At 46.7% G+C, this 20,366-nt stretch overlaps 1 protein-coding gene across 2 annotated transcripts in view; it reads right to left on the bottom strand.

Annotated features, from left to right (window-relative positions):
* LOC138282394 (cadherin-7-like) overlaps positions 1-20,366 on the bottom strand; it is a 1,442,915-nt gene that overhangs the window by 173,852 nt on the left and 1,248,697 nt on the right. The window contains exon 12 of one of the 2 annotated variants that reach the window (XM_069219908.1): positions 13,059-13,911. The exons of the other annotated variant lie outside the window; for it this stretch is intronic. Within the exon in view, the coding sequence (XP_069076009.1) occupies positions 13,427-13,911 (485 nt within the window). The 3' untranslated portion in view covers positions 13,059-13,426. Of the gene's footprint in view, positions 1-13,058; positions 13,912-20,366 lie in introns of those variants that run through there. 2 annotated transcript variants of the gene reach the window in all.

Here is a 20,366-nt window from a genome sequence, read left to right as displayed (position 1 = left end):
GGAATCAAATCAGACTAAAGCTTCACCGGACACTGGGACAGTAAAGATGTTACCAATGAGAGAAACAGCGGGATGGGGTTTTAATCCATGTACCGTGGTCCAGGGGAAACATTCTGTCCTTCACAAATGATTATCCCAGGTTGAGGGAGAAACCGATAGAGTGGTATCAGCAGACAGACAGGTTTGTGAAGCTTGCGAAGTGTCTCTGGGAGGACTTGAATACCTTGTTTGAGATAATTGTTCCACCTGACTTATGGCTTGAATGCAAGAGAGGTGTGGATTGGCTGACACAGGAACCGGCAAAGGATAAGGTGACTGGAGCACCATCAGAGGAAGTGATGAAGTACTATCATAAAGTAATTGAGTTTTTGAAACAGAAACTGTCGCCGAAAGTGACTGATTGACAGAAAATCGACCGGACCTCACAGGAGGTTAAAGAGTCAATCCATGCTTACTATGAGAGGTTGTTGAAAGCGTTCAAGCATTACACTGGCACTGAGACTATTGAGCCAAAAGACATGAACCATCTTGTGTTCAGATTTGTTGGAGGATTGAAACCAGAGGGTATCCAGATGATTAAGAATCATTTAATCTGTTGGCAAGCAAAGCTGATTGATGAGGTGTTACAGTATGCAAAATACTGTAGTGACTAGATTGAACTGAAGCAGAGAAAGTTGAAGGAGAAAGTAATGGAGATGCAGATTAAGGCAGCACAGGCAGGTATGCAGGGAAACAGAATCCAGTAGATGGTACAGCAGCAACCACAAGGGAATGGTGTGTTTCAGGCGCAACCGAGAGGCCGAGGTCAAGGTTTTGTGAATCGCGGTCCAGACTTGAATACTGTTGTGGTTCAAAATGATACGCAGGGGATGAAAAAGATGTCACCATGTCACGCGTGCGGCGGCGTGGGGCATTGGAAGCAGGAATGCCCAAATGTGGTGCATGATGGTGTAGTTCAACGAAGCACTGATATCGGTACATTTCAAAATGTGAGGGGCCCAAAAGTGAGAGGTCAGAATCAAAACCTCCAAAATAACATGGTTCAGATGCAGGGGCCACAGCCTATGCAGCAAATACAAATGCCACGTATTCAACCAGCACAAATGCAGCAGGTACAACAGCAGGTTCCCACGGTACCTAGACAGCAAATGCAATTACCATTAGCTCCAACAGGTGATGCTTCCTCAGCAGGTCACAGGCCAAATGATGAGTCAAAACAACACCGTACAGCAGTTCCCATTGCGTGGTGAGGATGCAATAAATGATGAATGGTCGGATGATAGTTCAGACAGTGAGGAGTGCAGGCTTGCAGCGTCTCTAGAAGTAGATCAGAGGGGACCCTATGTAGAGGGGAAGGTGATGGGTCATAAGGTTTCATTCTTGTTTGACACAGGAGCTACACGCTCTACAGTCAGAAGTGCAGAGGTTCCGAAATTACCACTTTCAGGGCGTACCATGAGAGTGGTAGGAGTACTAAACCAGTACTTGACAAATCCGATTACCGACCCGGTTCAAGTTGAGATTGGCAACTTCCAGGGACTGCATAAGTTTGTAGTCTGTGATTCGAGTCCTGTGTCCCTACTGGGAAGAGACTTACTGTGCAAGACAAAAGGTTCAATTACCTGTTCAAATGAAGGGATTGAAGTGCAAACAAACAGTGATGATGAAGGGGATGATGGGCAGTTTTCAGAATCGGAGGCAGAGACCACAAATGAAGATTACCCTCTGATAACTTTATTCTCGATGCTTACAGTGACTGACCTGCCAGCTGAGTTGCAAGGAACAGTGACAGAGAAAGTGTGGGACCTGACAGGAAAGGAAGTGGGACTGATAAAAGGAGTAGAACCGTTTAAAGTACAAGCAAAGCCAAATGCAGTGTTCCCCCAGGTACTGCAGTACCACATGGCACAAGATGTTCTCATCCAGGTATCACAGAAAATTGCAGACTTTGTAAAGCAAGGAGTTCTGAAGGAGGTATTGAGCAGCCCATGTAATTCACCAATAATGGGTCTGAAAAAGCCTTGTGGGAAGGTTCGAATTGTGCAGGATTTGAGGAAAATAAATGAGATTGTGGTAAAATGTTGCCCCATAGTACCAAATCCAGCAGTAATCATGTTTCAGGTTCCATGTGAGGCAGAGTGGTTCACAGTCGTGGACTTGTCACAAGCCTTCTTTTCAGTGCCTCTTCATGAGGACAACCAATTTATATTCAGTTTCAAATTTCTGGACAAGCAGTACAGTTGGTGCAGAATTCCTCAAGGGATTTTCTGAGTCACCTTCCATCTTCAATCAGATATTGAAGAAGGACTTGGAGTCGCTAGAACTGCCTTTCAGTTCGACTCTAGTACAATACATTGACGACTTGCTGATTGCGTCCAGAACAAAAGACGACTGTAGGAATGACACAATTGCCTTATTGAATCATTTGGGAAAGAATGGACATAAAGTATCCCCAAAGAGGCTGCATTACTGTCAGAAGGAGGTGAAATACTTAGGGCACTTGATTGAGAAAAGGTCCAGGAGAATATCAAAGGAGAGGGTGACAGCCATACTGCAGATGAATCCCCCGACAACAAAGAGAGATGTCAACATTTTTTTGGGAATGGTGGGCTACTGTCATCAGTGGATTCCCAATTTCTAAATTATCTCTAAACCATTGATAAAGCTGACAGGCAAGGAAACTAAGGATCACCTGTATACCCTAATTCTGTCCGAGGAAGAGCTTGAGTCATTCATGGAATTAAGGGAGTGCATGTGTAGGGCACCAGCTTTAGGTATGCCTGATTATGCAAAGCCTTTTCTACTGTTTTGTCATGAACGTGATGCGTGTTCTTTGTCTGTCTTAACACAGGTCCATGGAGGTGCAAACCGCCCTGTAGCATATTTTTCAGCTACTCTGGACCCAGTCGCAGCAGCCTTACCGGGTTGTTTGCGCGCAGTTGCAGCAGTTGGTCAGAGCCTCACACAGTGTGAAGGCATAGTGATGGGACATCCCTTAACAGTAATGGTTCCACATTCAGTTGAGATTCTGTTGACCCAAACTAAAACCCAGCATATGACAAATGCCCGACTTACCCGATATGAGACAAATATTCTGGGATCACCCAATGTTTCTTTGAAACGATGTACTGTATTGAACCCGGCAACTCTATTTCCTGTTGAAAACAGAGATTAACAATACAGAGGAAGTGGAGTACGACTGTCTTGAGGTAACAGAACTATGTACCAAACCCAGACCTAACATTAAAGACACGCAGTTAGAAGAAAATGATTGCACTATGTTTGTTGATGGATCCTGCTTGAGAGACTCAGTCGGAATACTGAGAGCCGGTTATGCTGTATGTACAATCACCGGTATTATAGAAGCCTCCTGGCTCGAAAGAGTGTATTTCACACAAGTGGCAGAATTAATTGCCCTTACTAAGGCATGCCACGCAGCTGAAAACTTAAAAGTCACTATCTATACAGACAGCAGATATGGATTCGGAATCGTACATGATTTTGGCCAATTATGGTCACAGAGGGGTTTCGTTACCTCTTCTGGTTCACCAGTAAAAAATGGCAAACAGATTAAGGATTTGTTGCATGCGATTCAGTTACCTCTTGAAATTGCCGTGGTGAAATGCAATGCGCATGTTAGGTCACAAGACTTTGGGGGTCATTACAACATTGGCGGTAAAAGCTGCTTACTGCCGTGCAGAACACCGTCAATACACCGTAGCGGCCGCGGAATTCCGCCACAGCTATCATGACCCACATCTCGAAATCCGAGAAAATTCAGACACCCACACAAGTCCGCCACACCAAAGGTCAGTGATAACCTGGCGAGAACAAAACCTCCACCGTCACGCCAACAGAAATACACCAACACTAACACGACCCACGAATGCACGCAGCGGTCTTTCTACTGTGGTATTCCATTGACGGTACACACCGCCGCGCTCAAAATACACACACTTCTACAAAACACAACCACATTGGACAATTAGAAATACACACACCTGATACACATACACACACCACTCCCACACACCCAATACAATATAAAACACACACCCACATCACCCACAAATCCCTATGACCACTATTACAGAGAGAAGGCCAAAGAGAGACACCACCATCCCCAAACTAGCATCCACAGGCACTCAACACCATCACCCACACAACTTCAACGCACAAAACACCACACACCACTACATATCACCACACGTATCACCACACACACCACCCCACACATCACCTACACCACCCCATGGCACGGCAAAGACACCCCAGGTTCTCCAAGGAGGAGCTCAGGGTCATGGTGGAGGAAATCATCTGGGAAGAGCCACAGCTATTTGGAGCACAGGTGCAGCACACCTCCATTGCAAGAAAGATGGAGCTATGGCGAAGAATAGTCGACAGGGTGAACTCAGTGGGACAACACCCAAGAAATCGGGCCGACATCAGGAAGAGGTGGAACGACCTACGGGGGAAGGTGCGTTCCGTGGTCTCAAGACACCACCAGGCGGTTCAGCGGACTGGCGGCGGACCCCCACCTCCTCCCCCACAACTAACAACATGGGAGGAGCAGATCTTGGAGATTCTGCATCCTGAGCGCCTCGCAGGAGTCGGTGGAGGAATGGACTCTGGTAAGACAAATCTTAACTATTACATCCCCCACCCTACCTGCATGCCATCACATACCCCCAACCTCACCCTAACCCCCATCACTCCAACTCCTCACAAATGTCCCAATATCACAAACCACCCATCCCAACACCAAGCCCTGCATGCAACACCAAAGCATGGACACCCATCACTAAAGCATGCCCCCTGCACACACACCCCTAAACCATCATCACACAAGCCCCCACACAGGAATGCCAGCACTGGGGTGCACGGTCACCCACCCATTGCACACCATGACACACACAGATGCAATAATCATGCTTTTCCACCCCTGCAGGACCACTACCCAACGTCACCAGACAGGAGGGTCCAGGCATCTCCACCCCACCCACAGAAGAGGCCCACAGTGATGACAGCAGCTCTGTCCACCTGGATCTAGATGACCAGCCCGGATCATCGTGGGCCTTGGGACAGTCGGTTCCCCTCACACAGGCACAGGCCACCACAGACCTTCCACCCTCTGGTAACACCAGCACAGCACCCACCCAGCGGGCCCATACCCCCATCCCCAGGACACGTCAATCAGCTGTGTGTCCACCACTACAGGGAACCCAGGATAACCCACCACCCCAACAACAGCAGGGACCTGGGGGCAGTGGTAGTGGGCACACAGTCCAGGGGACGGAGGCCCAGGAACACAGGGGAACTGGGAGGGCTGCTGTGCGACAGGGGCCGGACAGGCCAAGGGAACCCACTCTCCATGAGGCCCTCTTCTCCATCATGGGAGCATACCACCACTTCCAGGAGACGATGGCAACGGTCCTGGCCAAGTTTCAGGAGACCCAGCGCATGCAGGAGGAACAGTATTTGGGGTTCAGGGAGGAACTCAGAACCATCAGCTCCGCCCTGGGCACCATCGTAGGGGTGCTGAAGGAAATACTCAACAGCACCAGGAGGGACACTGTGGCACTCCAAGGGGATCCTGACACTAGCATGGACGATGAACTGCCCACCACCTCCGCCGGCGCTAGTGGACAGAAGGCACCGCCACAGGACCACCCCACCAGCACCCCACCCCCTGCAGATGGAGAACCACCCCACAAGCAGTCGCTGAGATCCAGGAACAAGACAGAGCACGATGCCAAGACCCCCGTCAAGAAATGAGACCACTATGCTTGTCAACCCACTGTCCCACTTTGTCACCCTGTCCATATTGGAACTGCCCCAGCTCCACTTCCTATGCCCATATGGGCAATGCACCTATGAGACAAATAGACTGGACTCTGCCATGGACACTCCTCCGCCATCACACCTCACCATTTAACTTCCCCCTTCTTATATTTTTTATGTAAATAAACACACCTAAAACACCAAAAGATCTGGAGTCTGTCTGTGATTTCAAAATAGTATATTTGCAATTACAGTGACAAAGTTTCCAGAAAATAGTAATGTCAACATACCGATGTCACACAGCTCTAGTCCATGAGGAATCTAAGCAGATGACACACGTTCGGACCCACACCTGTGAAACCGTAAGGGAAAGTGAAAACTCAGTGACCATACACTGGGTGAAATCGACAGACAGGAGAGAGGTAGAAGTGTAAAAGTACTTGTAGTAGGCAGGAATGTATTCTCACCTGTGTTTCACTGGAAATATTGCTGGATGACTGAGTCCCTGTTGTCAATGTCTTCGTCCTCTGCTTCCTCCTCATCACTGTCCACAGGCTCCACAGCTGCCACAACACCGCCATCTGGACCATCCTCCTGCAGAAAAGGCACCTGTCGTCTCAAAGCCAAGTTATGAAGCATACAGCAGGCCATGATGATCTGGCACACCTTCTTTGGTGAGTAGAATAGGGATCCACCTGTCATATGGAGGCACCTAAACCTGGCCTTCAGGAGGCCGAAGGTGCGTTCGATCACCCTCCTAGTCCGCCCATGGGCCTCATTGTAGCGTTCCTCTGCCCTGGTCCTGGGATTCCTCACTGGGGTCAGTAGCCATGACAGGTTGGGGTAACCAGAGTCACCTAATAGCCACACCCGGTGCCTCTGTAGTTGACCCATCACATAAGGAATGCTGCTATTCCGCATGATGTAGGCGTCATACACTGAGCCAGGGAACATGGCATTCACATGGGAGATGTACTGGTCTGCCAAACATACCATCTGTACATTCATGGAATGATAACTCTTCGAGTTCCTGTACACCTGTTCACTCCTGTGGGGGGGGGGGCAAAGCCACATGGGTCCCATCCATGGCACCTATGATGTTGGGGATATGTCCAAGGGCATAGAAGTCACCTTTCACTGTAGGCAAGTCCTCCACCTGAGGGAAAACGATGTAGCTCCGCATGTGATTCAGCAGGGCAGACAACACTCTGGACAACATGTTGGAAAACATAGGCTGGGACATCCCTGATGCCATGGCCACTGTTGTCTGAAAAGACCCACTTGCAAGGAAATGGAGCACTGATAGCACATGCACTCGAGGGGGGATTCCTGTGGGATGCCGGATTGCTGACATCAGGTCTGGCTCCAACTGGGTACACAGTTCCTGGATTGTGGCACGGTCAAACCTGTAGGTGATGATCAAATTTCTTTCCTCATTTGTCGACAGGTCCACCAGCGGTCGGTACACCGGAGGATTCCGCCATCTCCTCACATGTCCCAGCGGACGGTGCCTATGAAGTACAACAGCGAGCACAGAGTCAAACAACTCAGAGGTATGTACCCACAGTCTAGACAGAACACGATTCATACACAAAATCTGGCCTGTATGTGTGTTGAGAGTAGGCCTAGGTATGTGTGACGCAGTTGGTAATTAGGCCATGTGGGCCCCTGAAATGGTGGCTGCCTGACCTCTAAAGCGGGACAATGGGATATGAGGTAACAGCGCTGGCGTTGTACACCGTTGCGGTAGGCGGTCGAAGACCGCGGCGCAATGCTGCATTGGTTAACATTGGACCCTATGGGTCCCAGGAGCCAATGACGATGTACGCCGGCGGTGATGGTACGCACAGCCGCGGACGTGACCGGCGCGGACGTGACCGCCATTTTCTAGCTGTTGAATCTTCGACAGGAGAGGACCTACACTGCAAGTGCTGCTGTGACCTCAGTCTGGAAGAGACAATGGCTTGTGCATCTGGCGAAAGGGCCCCTGCCTTCACATCGGAGGATTTGGAGAAGCTCGTCGACGGGGTCTTCCCCCAGTACACGCTACTCTACGGTCCTCCAGACCAACAGGTAAGTACACAGGGAGCATGCTGTATGGGCTATGCCTGTGTGGAGAGGGCTGGTTGTAAGAAGGAAGGGGGCAGAGTTCTGCGTGCATGAAAGACGGTGGGTGCATGTGCCACATGCAAGGGTAGGGATGGGGGCCACTCACTTTGACGGTGCAGTTGGTAATGACTTCTCTTCTTCCCCTGTACATTTCATGTAGGTCAGCGCCCACCAGAAGAAGGATATTTGGCGTGCCATCGCCAAGGACGTCCGGACCCTGGGGGTCCACCACAGACGGAGCACCCACTGCCGGAAGAGATGGGAGAACATTCGCCGCTGGAGCAAGAAGAGGGCGGAGGCTCAGCTGGGGATGGCCTCCCAATGTGGGAGGGGTGCCCATCGAACCATGACCCCCCTGATGTTCCGGATCCTGGCGGTGGCCTACCCTGAGTTGGATGGGCTCTTGAGGGCATCACAGCAGACACAAGGGGGTGAGTACACTCTCATTCTGCTGACTTTGCGCGCAGTGGAGGGGTCTGGGTGGGGGAGGAGGGCTGTGGGTTTCCCTAGGCCAGGGTGAGTTCCGTAGGCTAGGCCCCTTCATAAGGCATGGCCCTGTGGCCCCCCACCCCACCTCTGTAGAGTGCCAAGTACAGCTATTCATGCACCTGTGTCATCTATGTGTGCAGATGTCGTCCATAGCCTTGTAGGCCATTTCCCAGGAATTGCACTGTAGAGCCCAACAGCGCGACGTAGTGCAGGGGGCTGCTGCGTCTGTCTTGTCCGCCAACGGTAGCAGTAATGCATGCACTCAACATGTCTTTCTTCTGTTCCCCCCCCCTTTTTTTGCGGTCTCCCTGTTCTTGTGTGCATTAGCATCATCAGGTGGAGGTGCAGTGGCACCAGAGCACGAGGGAGCTGCATCCCACATGGGCATGGAGGCCCACACTACAGACTCTGAATACACCAGTGGGACGGAGGGCGAGGGGAGCACCACAGCGGTCACAGGATCTGCAACCAGCGGCACGGACTTGTCCTCCGATGGGAGCTCCCTTGTGGTGGCGGCAACATCTGTGCCCCCCACTTCAACAGGTACAGCCACCACCCCCCCCACCAGCACCACCCTCCCAACAGCCCATCAGCCTTCGCCCTGTGCCCGCTCACCCAGGAGGGTAGGCATCACCTTCGCCCCAGGCACCTCAGCCCCTGCCCCTTTCACCTCTGCTGCCCTCAGTGAGGAGGCCATTGACCTCCTCAGGTCCCTCACTGTTGGGCAGTCTACCATTTTGAATGCCATCCAGGGTGTAGAAAGGGAGTTGCAACACACAAATGCATTCCTGGAGGGCATTCATTCTGGTCAGGCTGCCCTTCATCGAACCGTTCAAACTCTGGCCTCAGCACTGATGGCAGCCATTGTCCCTGTGTCTAGCCTCCCCGCTCCAACTTCCTCCACCCAGACCCAATCCCCTGTACCTCTGCCTGTCCCAAGCACACCATCAGACCAGCCTGCACACACCTCAACACACAAGGGAAGCTCTGGCAAACATAAGCACCACACATCCCACAGGCACTCACGCAAGCCTAACACACATACAGACACACCAACATCCACTGCCTCCACTGTGTCCCCCTCCTCCTCGTGTCCCTCCTCCCTCCCAGTCTCGTCTATACTCACACCAGCATGCACTACCTCTACAGCCACTACGTCCCGCACCAGCACACCCACCAGCACACCCGCTCACGTGCAGTCACCACCCCCACTACCATCCACACGTCCCCTGTGTCCTCTCCCAGTGTGTCTGTGATGCCCCCTCCCAAGATACACAAACGCAGGCAAACACCCACCCAACATACATCCACCTCACGACAGCCTCCAGCGCATGCACCTGCACCCAAAGCCACAAACGTTACACCTCCTACAACCACCTCCTCTTCCTCCACTCCCAAACCCCTCCAGCTTCCCGTCCCAGTGTCTCCAAACAACTTTTCCTGTCCACCCTCTCCCGTACTAGCACCTCAGCCACAAAATCACTGGGACCAGTGGTGCCTGTTGTCACAGGTATGTGGAGTGCACCGGCCACCAGGCCAGCCAGTGTATCACGGAGGCAGAGCACAGCCAGTCCCCCCCCTGTGAAGCACCAGAAGTTGGCCAGTGCCCGGGGGGAGAGGGGGAAGACTCCAGCCACTCAAGCCGCTCACAGGGGTCTGCTGTGACTCCTCCCAAGGTGGGGAAGGGGCAGAAGAAACCCGCAAAGTCTGGGAGGAGCAGCACGGCGGAGAAGACCGCCATCATCCCCGCTGGGCAGGAGGGCACCACCAGCCACATCGTCGCTGCCCAGGAGGGCCCCGCCAGCCCCATCGTCGCTGCCCAGGAGGGCCCCACCAGCCCCATCGTCGCTGCCCAGGAGGGCCCCGCCAGCCACTGCCCAGCTGCCCAGGAGGGCCCCGCCAGCCCCATTGTCGCTGCCCAGGAGGGCCCTGCCAGCCACAGCCCAGCTGCCCAGGAGGGCCCGCCAGCCCCATCGTCACTGCCCAGGAGGGCCACGCCAGCCCCATTGTCGCTGCCCAGGAGGGCACCGACAGCCACAGCCCAGCTGCCCAGGAGGGCCCCGCCAGCCCCATCATCGCTGCCCAGGAGGGCCCTGCCAGCCCCATCGTCGCTGCCCAGGAGGGCCCCGCCAGCCACAGCCCAGCTGGGCAATGAAGGACCGCCAAGGCAAGCATCGCTGAACAGGGTAAGGACCACCAAGGCAAGCACCGCTGAACAGGGCAAGGACCGTCAAGGCAAGCACCGCTGAACAGGGCAAGGACTGCCAAGGCAAGCACCGCTGAACTGGGCAAGGACCGCCAAATCAAGCACCGCTAGTCCATGAGCGGCAGGGGCAGTGACGCAACAAGGACCGTCACAGGGTGAGTGATGCACTCTGGGCACCAGTCCCCCTCCAGAACCAGTGGAGACCTGCATCCACTCCGTCTGTCCTTTTTCAGGATAAAGCACTCTGGGTACCAGTCCCCCTCCAGAACCAGTGGAGACCTGCATCCACTCCATCTGTCCTGCACAGGATGAAGCACTCTAGGCACCAGTCCCCCTCCAGAACCAGTGGAGACCTGCATCCACTCCGTCTGTCCTTGGCAGGATGAAGCATTGATTTGATCCAGAAACTTTGTCACTCTGTTTGGTGACTTATTTTGGGTTCACTTAAACCATCCTCTTCCTTTAGATTGCCCATTTACACTTTACCTCCTTATGTGGGAAGTGCCCCTATTCTCCAGAGTGCTGAATCTCTGACTGATGGCGAATCAATTGATGTCCTGAAGACGAAGACCGAACCTGAGTGCTGACCCAAACCTTGGAGGGTAACTATGACAATGAAATTGTGATTTGTCTGTTTGCTTTTCCTTTCTAGGTACCAACTGCTTACTTTTGACAGACCATAGCTAGATGTTTTCCAAATTGGTGTTCTAAATTGTTTTGCATGAAGCCCAACATGCCAATGCTAATCAGTGGTTAGGACAGGGGTGCACTAAATTGACGCAAATAAACAAATGACTGCATCTATGCTTTGTTGAACTGATGAGTTGGTGACACTCTGCTAAAATCAATCTATGTTGACGCTGTGTTATGTTCTAATAATTGCGTTCCTTGCTTTGATTAAATCTTATTAGAGTTGCCAAATTATGACAATGTTACTGAGTGCTTTGTTTTTGAGTTTAACACACCTGCTTTTAGAATTGTAAGCAATAGGGAATACATCTCATACAATTCTACTAAACTGGTGTGGTTATTCATGACTGCAAGGTCATGATGGTGTCCTGAATTGATTTAATGTCTTTGACTAAAGTGAAATGCATTGTAGTAATACATATTGATGACATTATTGATGTATTGATTGACATATTGATTAGCTATCTCGTCCTAAGGTGTCTCTCAACTGGGTCAAAAGATTCATTGGCCTAAAACGAGTCCTGATGTGTAATACATTATCATATAGGGATGCATTAGCAGTTCCATCACCCTTCTGATTATATAAATTACTTGATATTGATATTGGCTGATTTCAAGTTGGTCAGCATGTTTCTTATTAGCATACACTATTTAACAGTTTCTCAACTAATAATGCTTACCTTAATCCTGTATCTGAAGATGTTATCTGATAGGTCAATATAGGTAGCTGCATATTTAATATGATTTAAATAAAGTATGCTTGTTTATAGAGTACTTCCTTGTGTATTTGTAGAGCTTTTCCAGTCTCTCTGTGTGAAGGAACTAATGAAAGGTCAGATACATCAGTTCCTGTTATGACACCAAGCCAAAGCTCATGCAGTGTAACTTTTTTGTGACCTCACACAGTCCAAACATCACGTGATGTCAGTTCCTGTGATGTCACCAGATGAAAGATCTTGCAATGTCACTTTCTGTGACATCATTGGGCAGGGGTCAAAAGGAAAGTAATGTCACTTCGGCTACCCCTGCATTTTGGTGAATCGACTTCCATGTACATCTGCCAAATTTGTGAAAGAGTATCCCCTCTGCCTCAGTCTAAATTAAGGCCCTAAGTGAATAAGTGTTTGCCGGGTCGTCAAAGAGAGTTTTTAAACTGCATTTGCTATTTTTGAGGTATTCCTCCTGTACTTATGGGGGTAGAAGAAAAAATACTTGACAAATTTAGAGTTCTGCTATCGAACAAGACACGGGTTCACTTGAACACCAGCAGCAGAAATGTTACTTCATTTTACTTCATAAAACTAATATTTAACAGAAAATAAGTTTAACGTTCCAGCCTGAAGAGCACAAAACAAATATTGGATTCTAATTCGATTTTCACTGGATAACTGAAGATTATATTCTGAGGAGCTCAATTAACATAAAAGTGTTTTACAGTCGTATTATCTAATGTTAACCATAACATTTAATGGCCACCAGCTTAGCATTTTAAAGATCTTTAATACCCGAACAGTAAAGGAAGGCAGTGCTGTTAATTTTATATTCTCTCTGCGGAGGGGGAGAGTGGGTGCTGGGAAACCATTCATCTGGTAAGCCCTTAAGAAAAGGACAAATGTCTTCATGTATTTAGTTTTAGGCAGTGTGAAGCACAATTCGGTATATATGGCCCTTTAAATGAACATCGATGAAGATCATACCTCACGTTACTGTGCCCTTTTCCTTCAATTACATAGTCCAGAAATCACCACTTATATTTTCTTACGGCTGAATATCTCATTTATATACTTCAAAAGAGAGATTCAACTTTATTAGCAAATTGGCACTGAAAATACGGTTTCTCCATTTTACATTAAACAGTAAAATTGCCAATGCATTTATAGAATTATAATGAAAATAAATATGATAGAAAACGTGTATGTAATGTCATGCTTTGTGGTATTGTAAAATGCATGAGCACGATATTGACATTAAACATGGAACACGAACATAACAATCAAAGTATGCTAGCGCTTGGTGGTTATAATGAACCAAATAGTGTTTGTTTCGCTATTTCCAGTGTTTATAAAGGTTGATTAAGCCTCCCATGGTCATAGTTGGCAAACTTTCTCAACGATTGTCTCTCTTACATATATATATTTTTTTTGCTCGAGTCTATTGAGTTTCTTTGGGTCGAAACATGTTGGCGAGCTCTTTGTAGAGGGGCCCCCACTTTGAAATGTTATTACAGGTCGGGTCGAGTTCAGACGGAAAAGACTCCAAGGAGCTCAGGGATCCCGCTGACGAGCCCTCGCCTTCGTAGGAGTACATCTGCAGGCAGTCGAATGGAGGCGCGCACGGGTCTGTATTGGCTTCGTGAAGTTTTTCTTTTATGAATTCTCTGAACACGTCGCTGTCAGGGCCCAGTCTCAAGGACATGCGGTACAGGCTTTGAATTTCTGTAGTAATTTGCCGTCTTTTCTTCTGTGATCGCATGACAGGGCGGGTTCTCAGCGCAGCAATATCAAATGCCTCTGTGTCTTCTTCTCCACCCCCTTCATCATCATACTTGACAATGTTTTCTCTGAAACCTTCTCCTTTTTCTGCAAACTGTGACAGTTTCCGCCGCTGCCTAACAGCCAGAGACAGCAAGACAAGTACTGTTGACAAAACATAGGAGAGTTAATCTATGTAAAGGGAAATGCCAGCACTTATGGTGTACTTCGTATTTCAAGAGGGAAAATAATGATTGGGACACATGCACTTACAGTGATATCAGACTAAAACATTCAATAATGTATTGACGTCAGCAGCATCCATACGAAAATGTGTGTATGTATCATATGACCGTGAAACAAGTTATAATTTCCAAAAACAACAATATCTAAAAGCATATCAAGACGACAATAAACTATAGCTATTTTTTATAAATCAGTAAAAATACTATGGGGCATATTTATAATGCCCTATCACCAACTTGCGCCACATTAACGTCATTATTTTTGACGTTAATGTGGCCTAACAAGACTGAAATCCCAGTGCCTTATTTACAGGGAGGTGCAATACATGCATTGCGCCACTCTGTAACCCTTTGCGCTACATTACACCTGCACCAGGCATAATGTATGCAAAGGGGGTGTTCCCCCGTTAGTGGAGCTGGAAAAATGGCGTAAGGAAATTTATGAGATTTCCTTGCGCCATTTTTTAAGGCACTCTTAACGAAAAGGGGGCTTCCATTCTTTAGAATGGGGCCCTATGTACTCTGCAGGAGTAGCGACAATATTTTGGCACTACTCCTGCAGAGTACATGAGCAGTATCATAAAAAAGTACGCTACTGTCCCCTACCCTGCGCCATGGTGCGCCTTACTATAAATATGGTGCACACATGGTGGTGTTAGGGGAGGGGCGCAGGGAAAGTGGTGCTGCGCTCAGTGCTGCAGCACTTTTCATAAATCTGCTCCTACGTCCTCCATTGAAACATCAATGTTCTTAGTGCATGCTTGCTTGGAGCAGAATGGGACTGTTTTTGTAAACAAGCTTTGACAAAGCCAACATGCTTTCTTTAAAAAGTGTTTCTATTGATTTTATGTGGGTCTTTCTGTGGATTAGTGAGTGAAGTCAAATGATGGATGAATGGCTGAGTGGAAAAGTGCATGGATAATGAATAGATGAATGACAGGGTGCATTAATGATTGAATAAATGGGTCAGTGGTTACACGCATCGATGGATGAGTACACGGATGAATGGTTGACTGAATAATGGCTGAAGAGGTGAATAATTCATGAGCTTATGGGTGAATGAATTAGTGAGTGAGCACCTTGATGAATTAGCGAATAGCATGTTGAAAAACTCCATGGATGGACAAAGTTTGGTGCTGTGGTGGCAGAAGTCTTATTGGTGGCAGGTGAATTCTGCCCTCCCACGCTACTGTCACTCGGTCAGTGGTCCATGTACTCACTCATCCAGGAAATTGTTCATTACTACCTTTGTACATAATACACGATCTTGCTAATCCATGAAATCCTTTCAGCAGTAAAAATTAAAAAAGGACCTGAACTACTGGTTTTTGTCAATGATTGTGGCAGTGGCTATCATTTACGGCTCATTTTCACAGGGTTTGTGATTACTACACTGGTTGTCATTTCCTCAGAGATTCACTGGAACCCAGGTGCTGTCTTTAGCATTCTCCCCAGCCAGGCTGCCTGCCAATGTATACACCACACACAGAGCTATGTATTACAAGTCTTTACTCATCTACTTGTAACTGGGAACTCAGCATTCTAAACCTGCATCCACTTCATCATGTTCTAATCCTTACTTCTTCATTCTACTGAGTCATTCAGGAGCAAAGAGGATTCTGTCACACACACTCACACAACACTACATCTCCCCCTCTGTTAAATAGAAGAATACATTTTTTACAAACATATAAGCAATCAAAGCTCTTCAATAAGTCTTCTTGGTGCTTTCATGACTAATCCCAATCGTGTCTTCGGAAACTGGGAGTCAGCAACAGGAGTGTCCATGATTTGTGTTGGTGATGCAGGACCAATAGCAGCCTTGGATTCTCCAATTGACTTTCCTGAACCAGTCTCTAATTTGACATCAGTATATGATGAGGATTGAGCCACATGCGTTAAATGCGAGGAGTCATGCGTAATGCATTTCTTAGGACATTGAAGAGTGCCCTTTGCTAGTTATAACATGGAATGGCTCATCATCAAAAGGAGTATCAGATTTACATCTTCTTGGCTGACCAACAAGCACTCAATTTCTTGCGAAAACAATGTCCTTTGCATGTCACCTCTTGTCAGTATAGGCCTACAGGCCTTCATTTTCTATTTATGATCCTATCTTTGAGATATAGTTTAGTGGCAACAAGTAAACAGTGTCTTTCATGGGCTACTTCAATTAACTGTTGTCGCAGACTTTCTAGAATGACAGTGCTTGAACCCCCTCCTTCTGGTGTCACTGACTATTTATCTTTGACATTCTTATACTTCTGGTACTCACCGTCACTGGTAAGAGGCCGAGTGTGTTGGTTCCTTGGCTGATGTATAATAATGTCTTTCAGTTTTATCATGTTACTATCTTGACTTGCGGTAGTGACAATTTGTTGCAACAAAATGGCAGTTTGATTTCACAATTAAGTTTATGTAGGCCTTAGCTGTCTCAGATGGGTTTCAATAGCATTGTAAAGGCACTCTGAAGAAGTATTTGGCAGGGTTTTGATCTTTCCCCGGACAACACACATTTGTGTAGCATTACTTTTGTAATTGCAGACCCCATCTTTCAATATGCAGAGTCATCTTAGCTTTTGGATTGCCAAAAATGGTCAGCAATTCTTAATGATCTGTCACAAGCGTGAAATATTTTCTGTAAAGGAACATGTGGAAAAGTTCATAAGCCCACACCATTGCTAAACTTTCTTTTTCAGGTTGTGAGTAAGCACAATCAGTCTGGGACAAACCTTTGCTTGCATACGCCAAAATATGTCTTCAAACATATGTAACTTTCTTTATGGTCAACTCTATGAGTGGAGCACCCACAGTTGCAAAGTCTCATAAATATCTGGAACTCAAACTGGTATGCCAAAGATTTAATGTAACATGGAAACATCTTATGGGGGACTGGAAGTTGACAATGCTTGTACTTTAGCTGGATCTGGTGTCCTGCACCCATCAGAAAAGAGATGGTCAAAGAATATTAGATTTGGCTTGTTGAATTCACATTTCTCAGCATTTAGTGTGAAACCTGCATCAATAAGTAAACAACACATTTGCCTTTGAGCTTTGTTGCATTCCTTCTGTGTGGCTCCGAAAACTAATCTTTCATTACTATAATTTAAAGCATTTACAACAGGATGTATGATGTCTAATGTCATCTTGAAAGTTCTCTGCAGCTGATGACACACTGAATTTTAGTCCTTTTATCGGAACAGACCAATATGTATAGAAAAGATCGTAATGTACCTGTAATTCTCTTTAAGTTCAAACTTATGATAGCTTTTATTTAGATCAAGGTGAAGGAAGACCTTTGCACCATTAAATTGTGTTATCATGTCATCAATGTGCGGACCTGGATGTCATTCTCTTTCAATTGGCTTGTTTGCCTGACGCATGTCCACGCAGATGCGTACAGCTCCTGTACTGTCCTTTGTGGGCACTACCACTTTGGTAGAAACCCATGGTGTCAGACCAGTTGACCTCTCAATGAATTCATGCCAAAGTAACGATTCAAGTTCCTTTTCAGCAGCTTCTTGTAAATGAAATACATATCTTTTGTGTCTGAGCAACAGCGCTTACATTCTAATTGATATGAAATTGTACTTTTATAGTCTTAAGTTTTGCTCATACATGAAATATTGAAGAGAAATGACTCACTATTTCATGGTGAGCATTCATATTGTAGTTTACTGATATCAGTTCCATATCAGCAGCTGTGCTGAAGCTGATTAAACAGGCACTTGATGCCAAACTTGAAGTATGTGGCTGGGTGCTCACACTTGTTTTCTTATGTTTCATAGTCATTAGAAATGAACCTTTACCCTTCAAGGGTGTTGATGGAGCCCATGTGTACACTTTGGTTTTCAATGGCGTCAGTGGTGTTAATGGGAATAGTTCATTATATTTTTCCTCAGACATAATATTTATTGACGCACCACTGCCAATGATGAAAGATATTGAACAACCATATATGTTCAGTGTTATGTTTGGACAATGTTTCATTGATCTGTGCGCTTTTTCATGTTGACTTTTCTTTGACTGGTATTTTCCTTCACATGCAGCTAGTCCAATGTGTGCTCATTTTTCTGAGGTTTACATTGACGTTGCGCAATCATCTTCTTCACTTTCACTTCATACTGACAAACTTTTTGATGGTGATGTAGATGATGATCGACTTCGTCTGGTGTTGATTTGTCTCAACTGATGTTAATGCTTGGTTTTGAGGGTATGTGCTGAGCGTCACTTCGGGAACGTTCGATCAGCTATTTCATCGTCTCACCATGATGTATTTACTTTTTCCTTTGCCTCGCAAACTGTCACAAAATGATTCTCTTTACCACAGCCTTTGCCTATCCGTCGAATGGCAGGACCTTACCTCCGTGTGGGAATGACAATCCACATCTGAAGCGCAACATGTTTTTCCATGGATATATCACCTTGTGTCCTTCAGCTTTGTGTTTCTGCTTGCTTTTCATATTCATGACTCACTCATTTTGGGCACTTCTGTCCTCCATGTTAGCAGTTTTTTGATCAGCACACTCTTCAACTCTGGCAGCTATGAGAACTCGCACCAGACTGAGAGTTTCTCTCAGCATTCATCTTCTGAATGAATCTGACCGGTATCCATCAATAACTCTGAGAAATATTGCTTCTTAATCATTAAATTAAATGAATCTGCAGTGTTTTATAAGCATGGCCAGTCTCTCGACAAATTCATCTATGTTTTCACCAACTCTTTGTCTTTTTTGACTGAAATATAGCTTTCGCAATCTAAACTCAGCATTAGATTGAACTTGATTTAAGGCTTATTGAATTGGACAGTATGTAATTTCAACGGCTCAAAGCATTATCATAATTACTTCTTTTACACCACCACCAGCAAGATTCATGAGGTATTTGATAATCTTTTTGTTATCTGTTTCTTCTAGCGCACCAAGGAAACTATCAAAATCTCTATCCGAGTTGCACATCTATTGCCAATATTTTGCTTTTTGGCAATATCAAAGGGTGATGGTGGTTTCAGGAGGGCAGCAACACTATAGCTGTTAATGGGATTGGCTGACACTGTGACTGGAGCTTTCTTTGGCTCTACCTGATGGTCTTGTCAAATTGGTTCTTGCACACCATCTCTGAGGACTTGTAACATACTGGTCCCTTGTTTGTCTTTTACACCTATGGTAAATGTGACCTCTTTCTTGGTCTCCATTGAAGAATGGCCATTTACCGAGCCTCTCGTCGCTACAGGTGTAGATGGCTCCGTAAACACAACTGAGGCACTTCTCATGGGGCCGCCTTCAGCAGCAGTATCATGACTCTCTTTAATTGGTTCTGGTAAGCAGATGGCCCTTCCTTCTATCTGATTTGCTGCTTTTGCAGGAGTTGTTTTGTGCTTTTAACACCTTGTTGATCTCTGCCTCACAGTGCTTGTGATCACAGTGTGATTGTGTAATTTACTGCCCTGTTTGTTACCCTTTTAAAACCTGGTTGTGTCCACCTTCAGCAGTAGTACTCCATATACTGTATAGCTTTATATTGTGTAGTAGCTTGGTATGTGTCTGTATGGCTTTTCCAATAGTTATTTGGCCAATGATGTATAGATTTCTCATTGAAGTTTTCTAAAAATACTGGCTGGAGTTATGTTTCAACTCCACATACGTCAAATGTTGTTTCAGCACTTCAACAAAGTCACATGTGGCACGCACAAGCAGTTTGCTTGGACCACAGGAAACTCTCTGGGAGAGCACTGTCGATATTTGGGTTACTTATCCCCTATCATGTTGCCAATTGTAGTGTCCTCCCCAGCTTCGATAACCACCAATGATTACCCCACACATGGAGGTATGTATTATAAATGTCCATTCATCTGTGTGTAACCGCAAACTCAACATTCTGCACTTGCTTTCACTTTACCACATTCTAACACTTACGTCATCAATCTATGGAGTCATTCATGAGCCAAGAGGATCCCATCATACACACTCACAAAACATTACACTGTTGTGTGATAGTCTGTAAGTCTGTGGGAGTCTGTAAGTCAGCCTTCTTTGGGTCGAAGTAGGGCTCCCTCAACATGAACTCTCCACCATCTCATGAAGACGGAGGTATGTTGTATTGCAAGAAGGTCTTAACCATGCTGTGAGCTCCAAAAAGTGTGTCAGATGAACTTGACTATAATTTGGAGCTTGGACAGAAATGTTTCTCAAACTAGAGCAATATTGGAAAATAACTTGCCTGTCTATGTGTATGACTTTCATTGTGTTTGTTATTTTGTCCTTGATTTATGTTTGTTGTTCTATAATGACAGTAAAAGGTCTAGCTGGTCAACATTGAACATGAGCACAGTGACCTACTCAGAATGGATTTTGGGTGTCCATTTTGTAACAGAGT

The sequence above is a fragment of the Pleurodeles waltl genome, chromosome 2_2 (assembly GCF_031143425.1).
Source record: "Pleurodeles waltl isolate 20211129_DDA chromosome 2_2, aPleWal1.hap1.20221129, whole genome shotgun sequence".
Classification (NCBI taxonomy): Eukaryota; Metazoa; Chordata; class Amphibia; order Caudata; family Salamandridae; genus Pleurodeles; species Pleurodeles waltl.
Note: the sequence above shows the minus strand (reverse complement) of the source record. Positions and strands in the feature narration are given on the sequence as shown.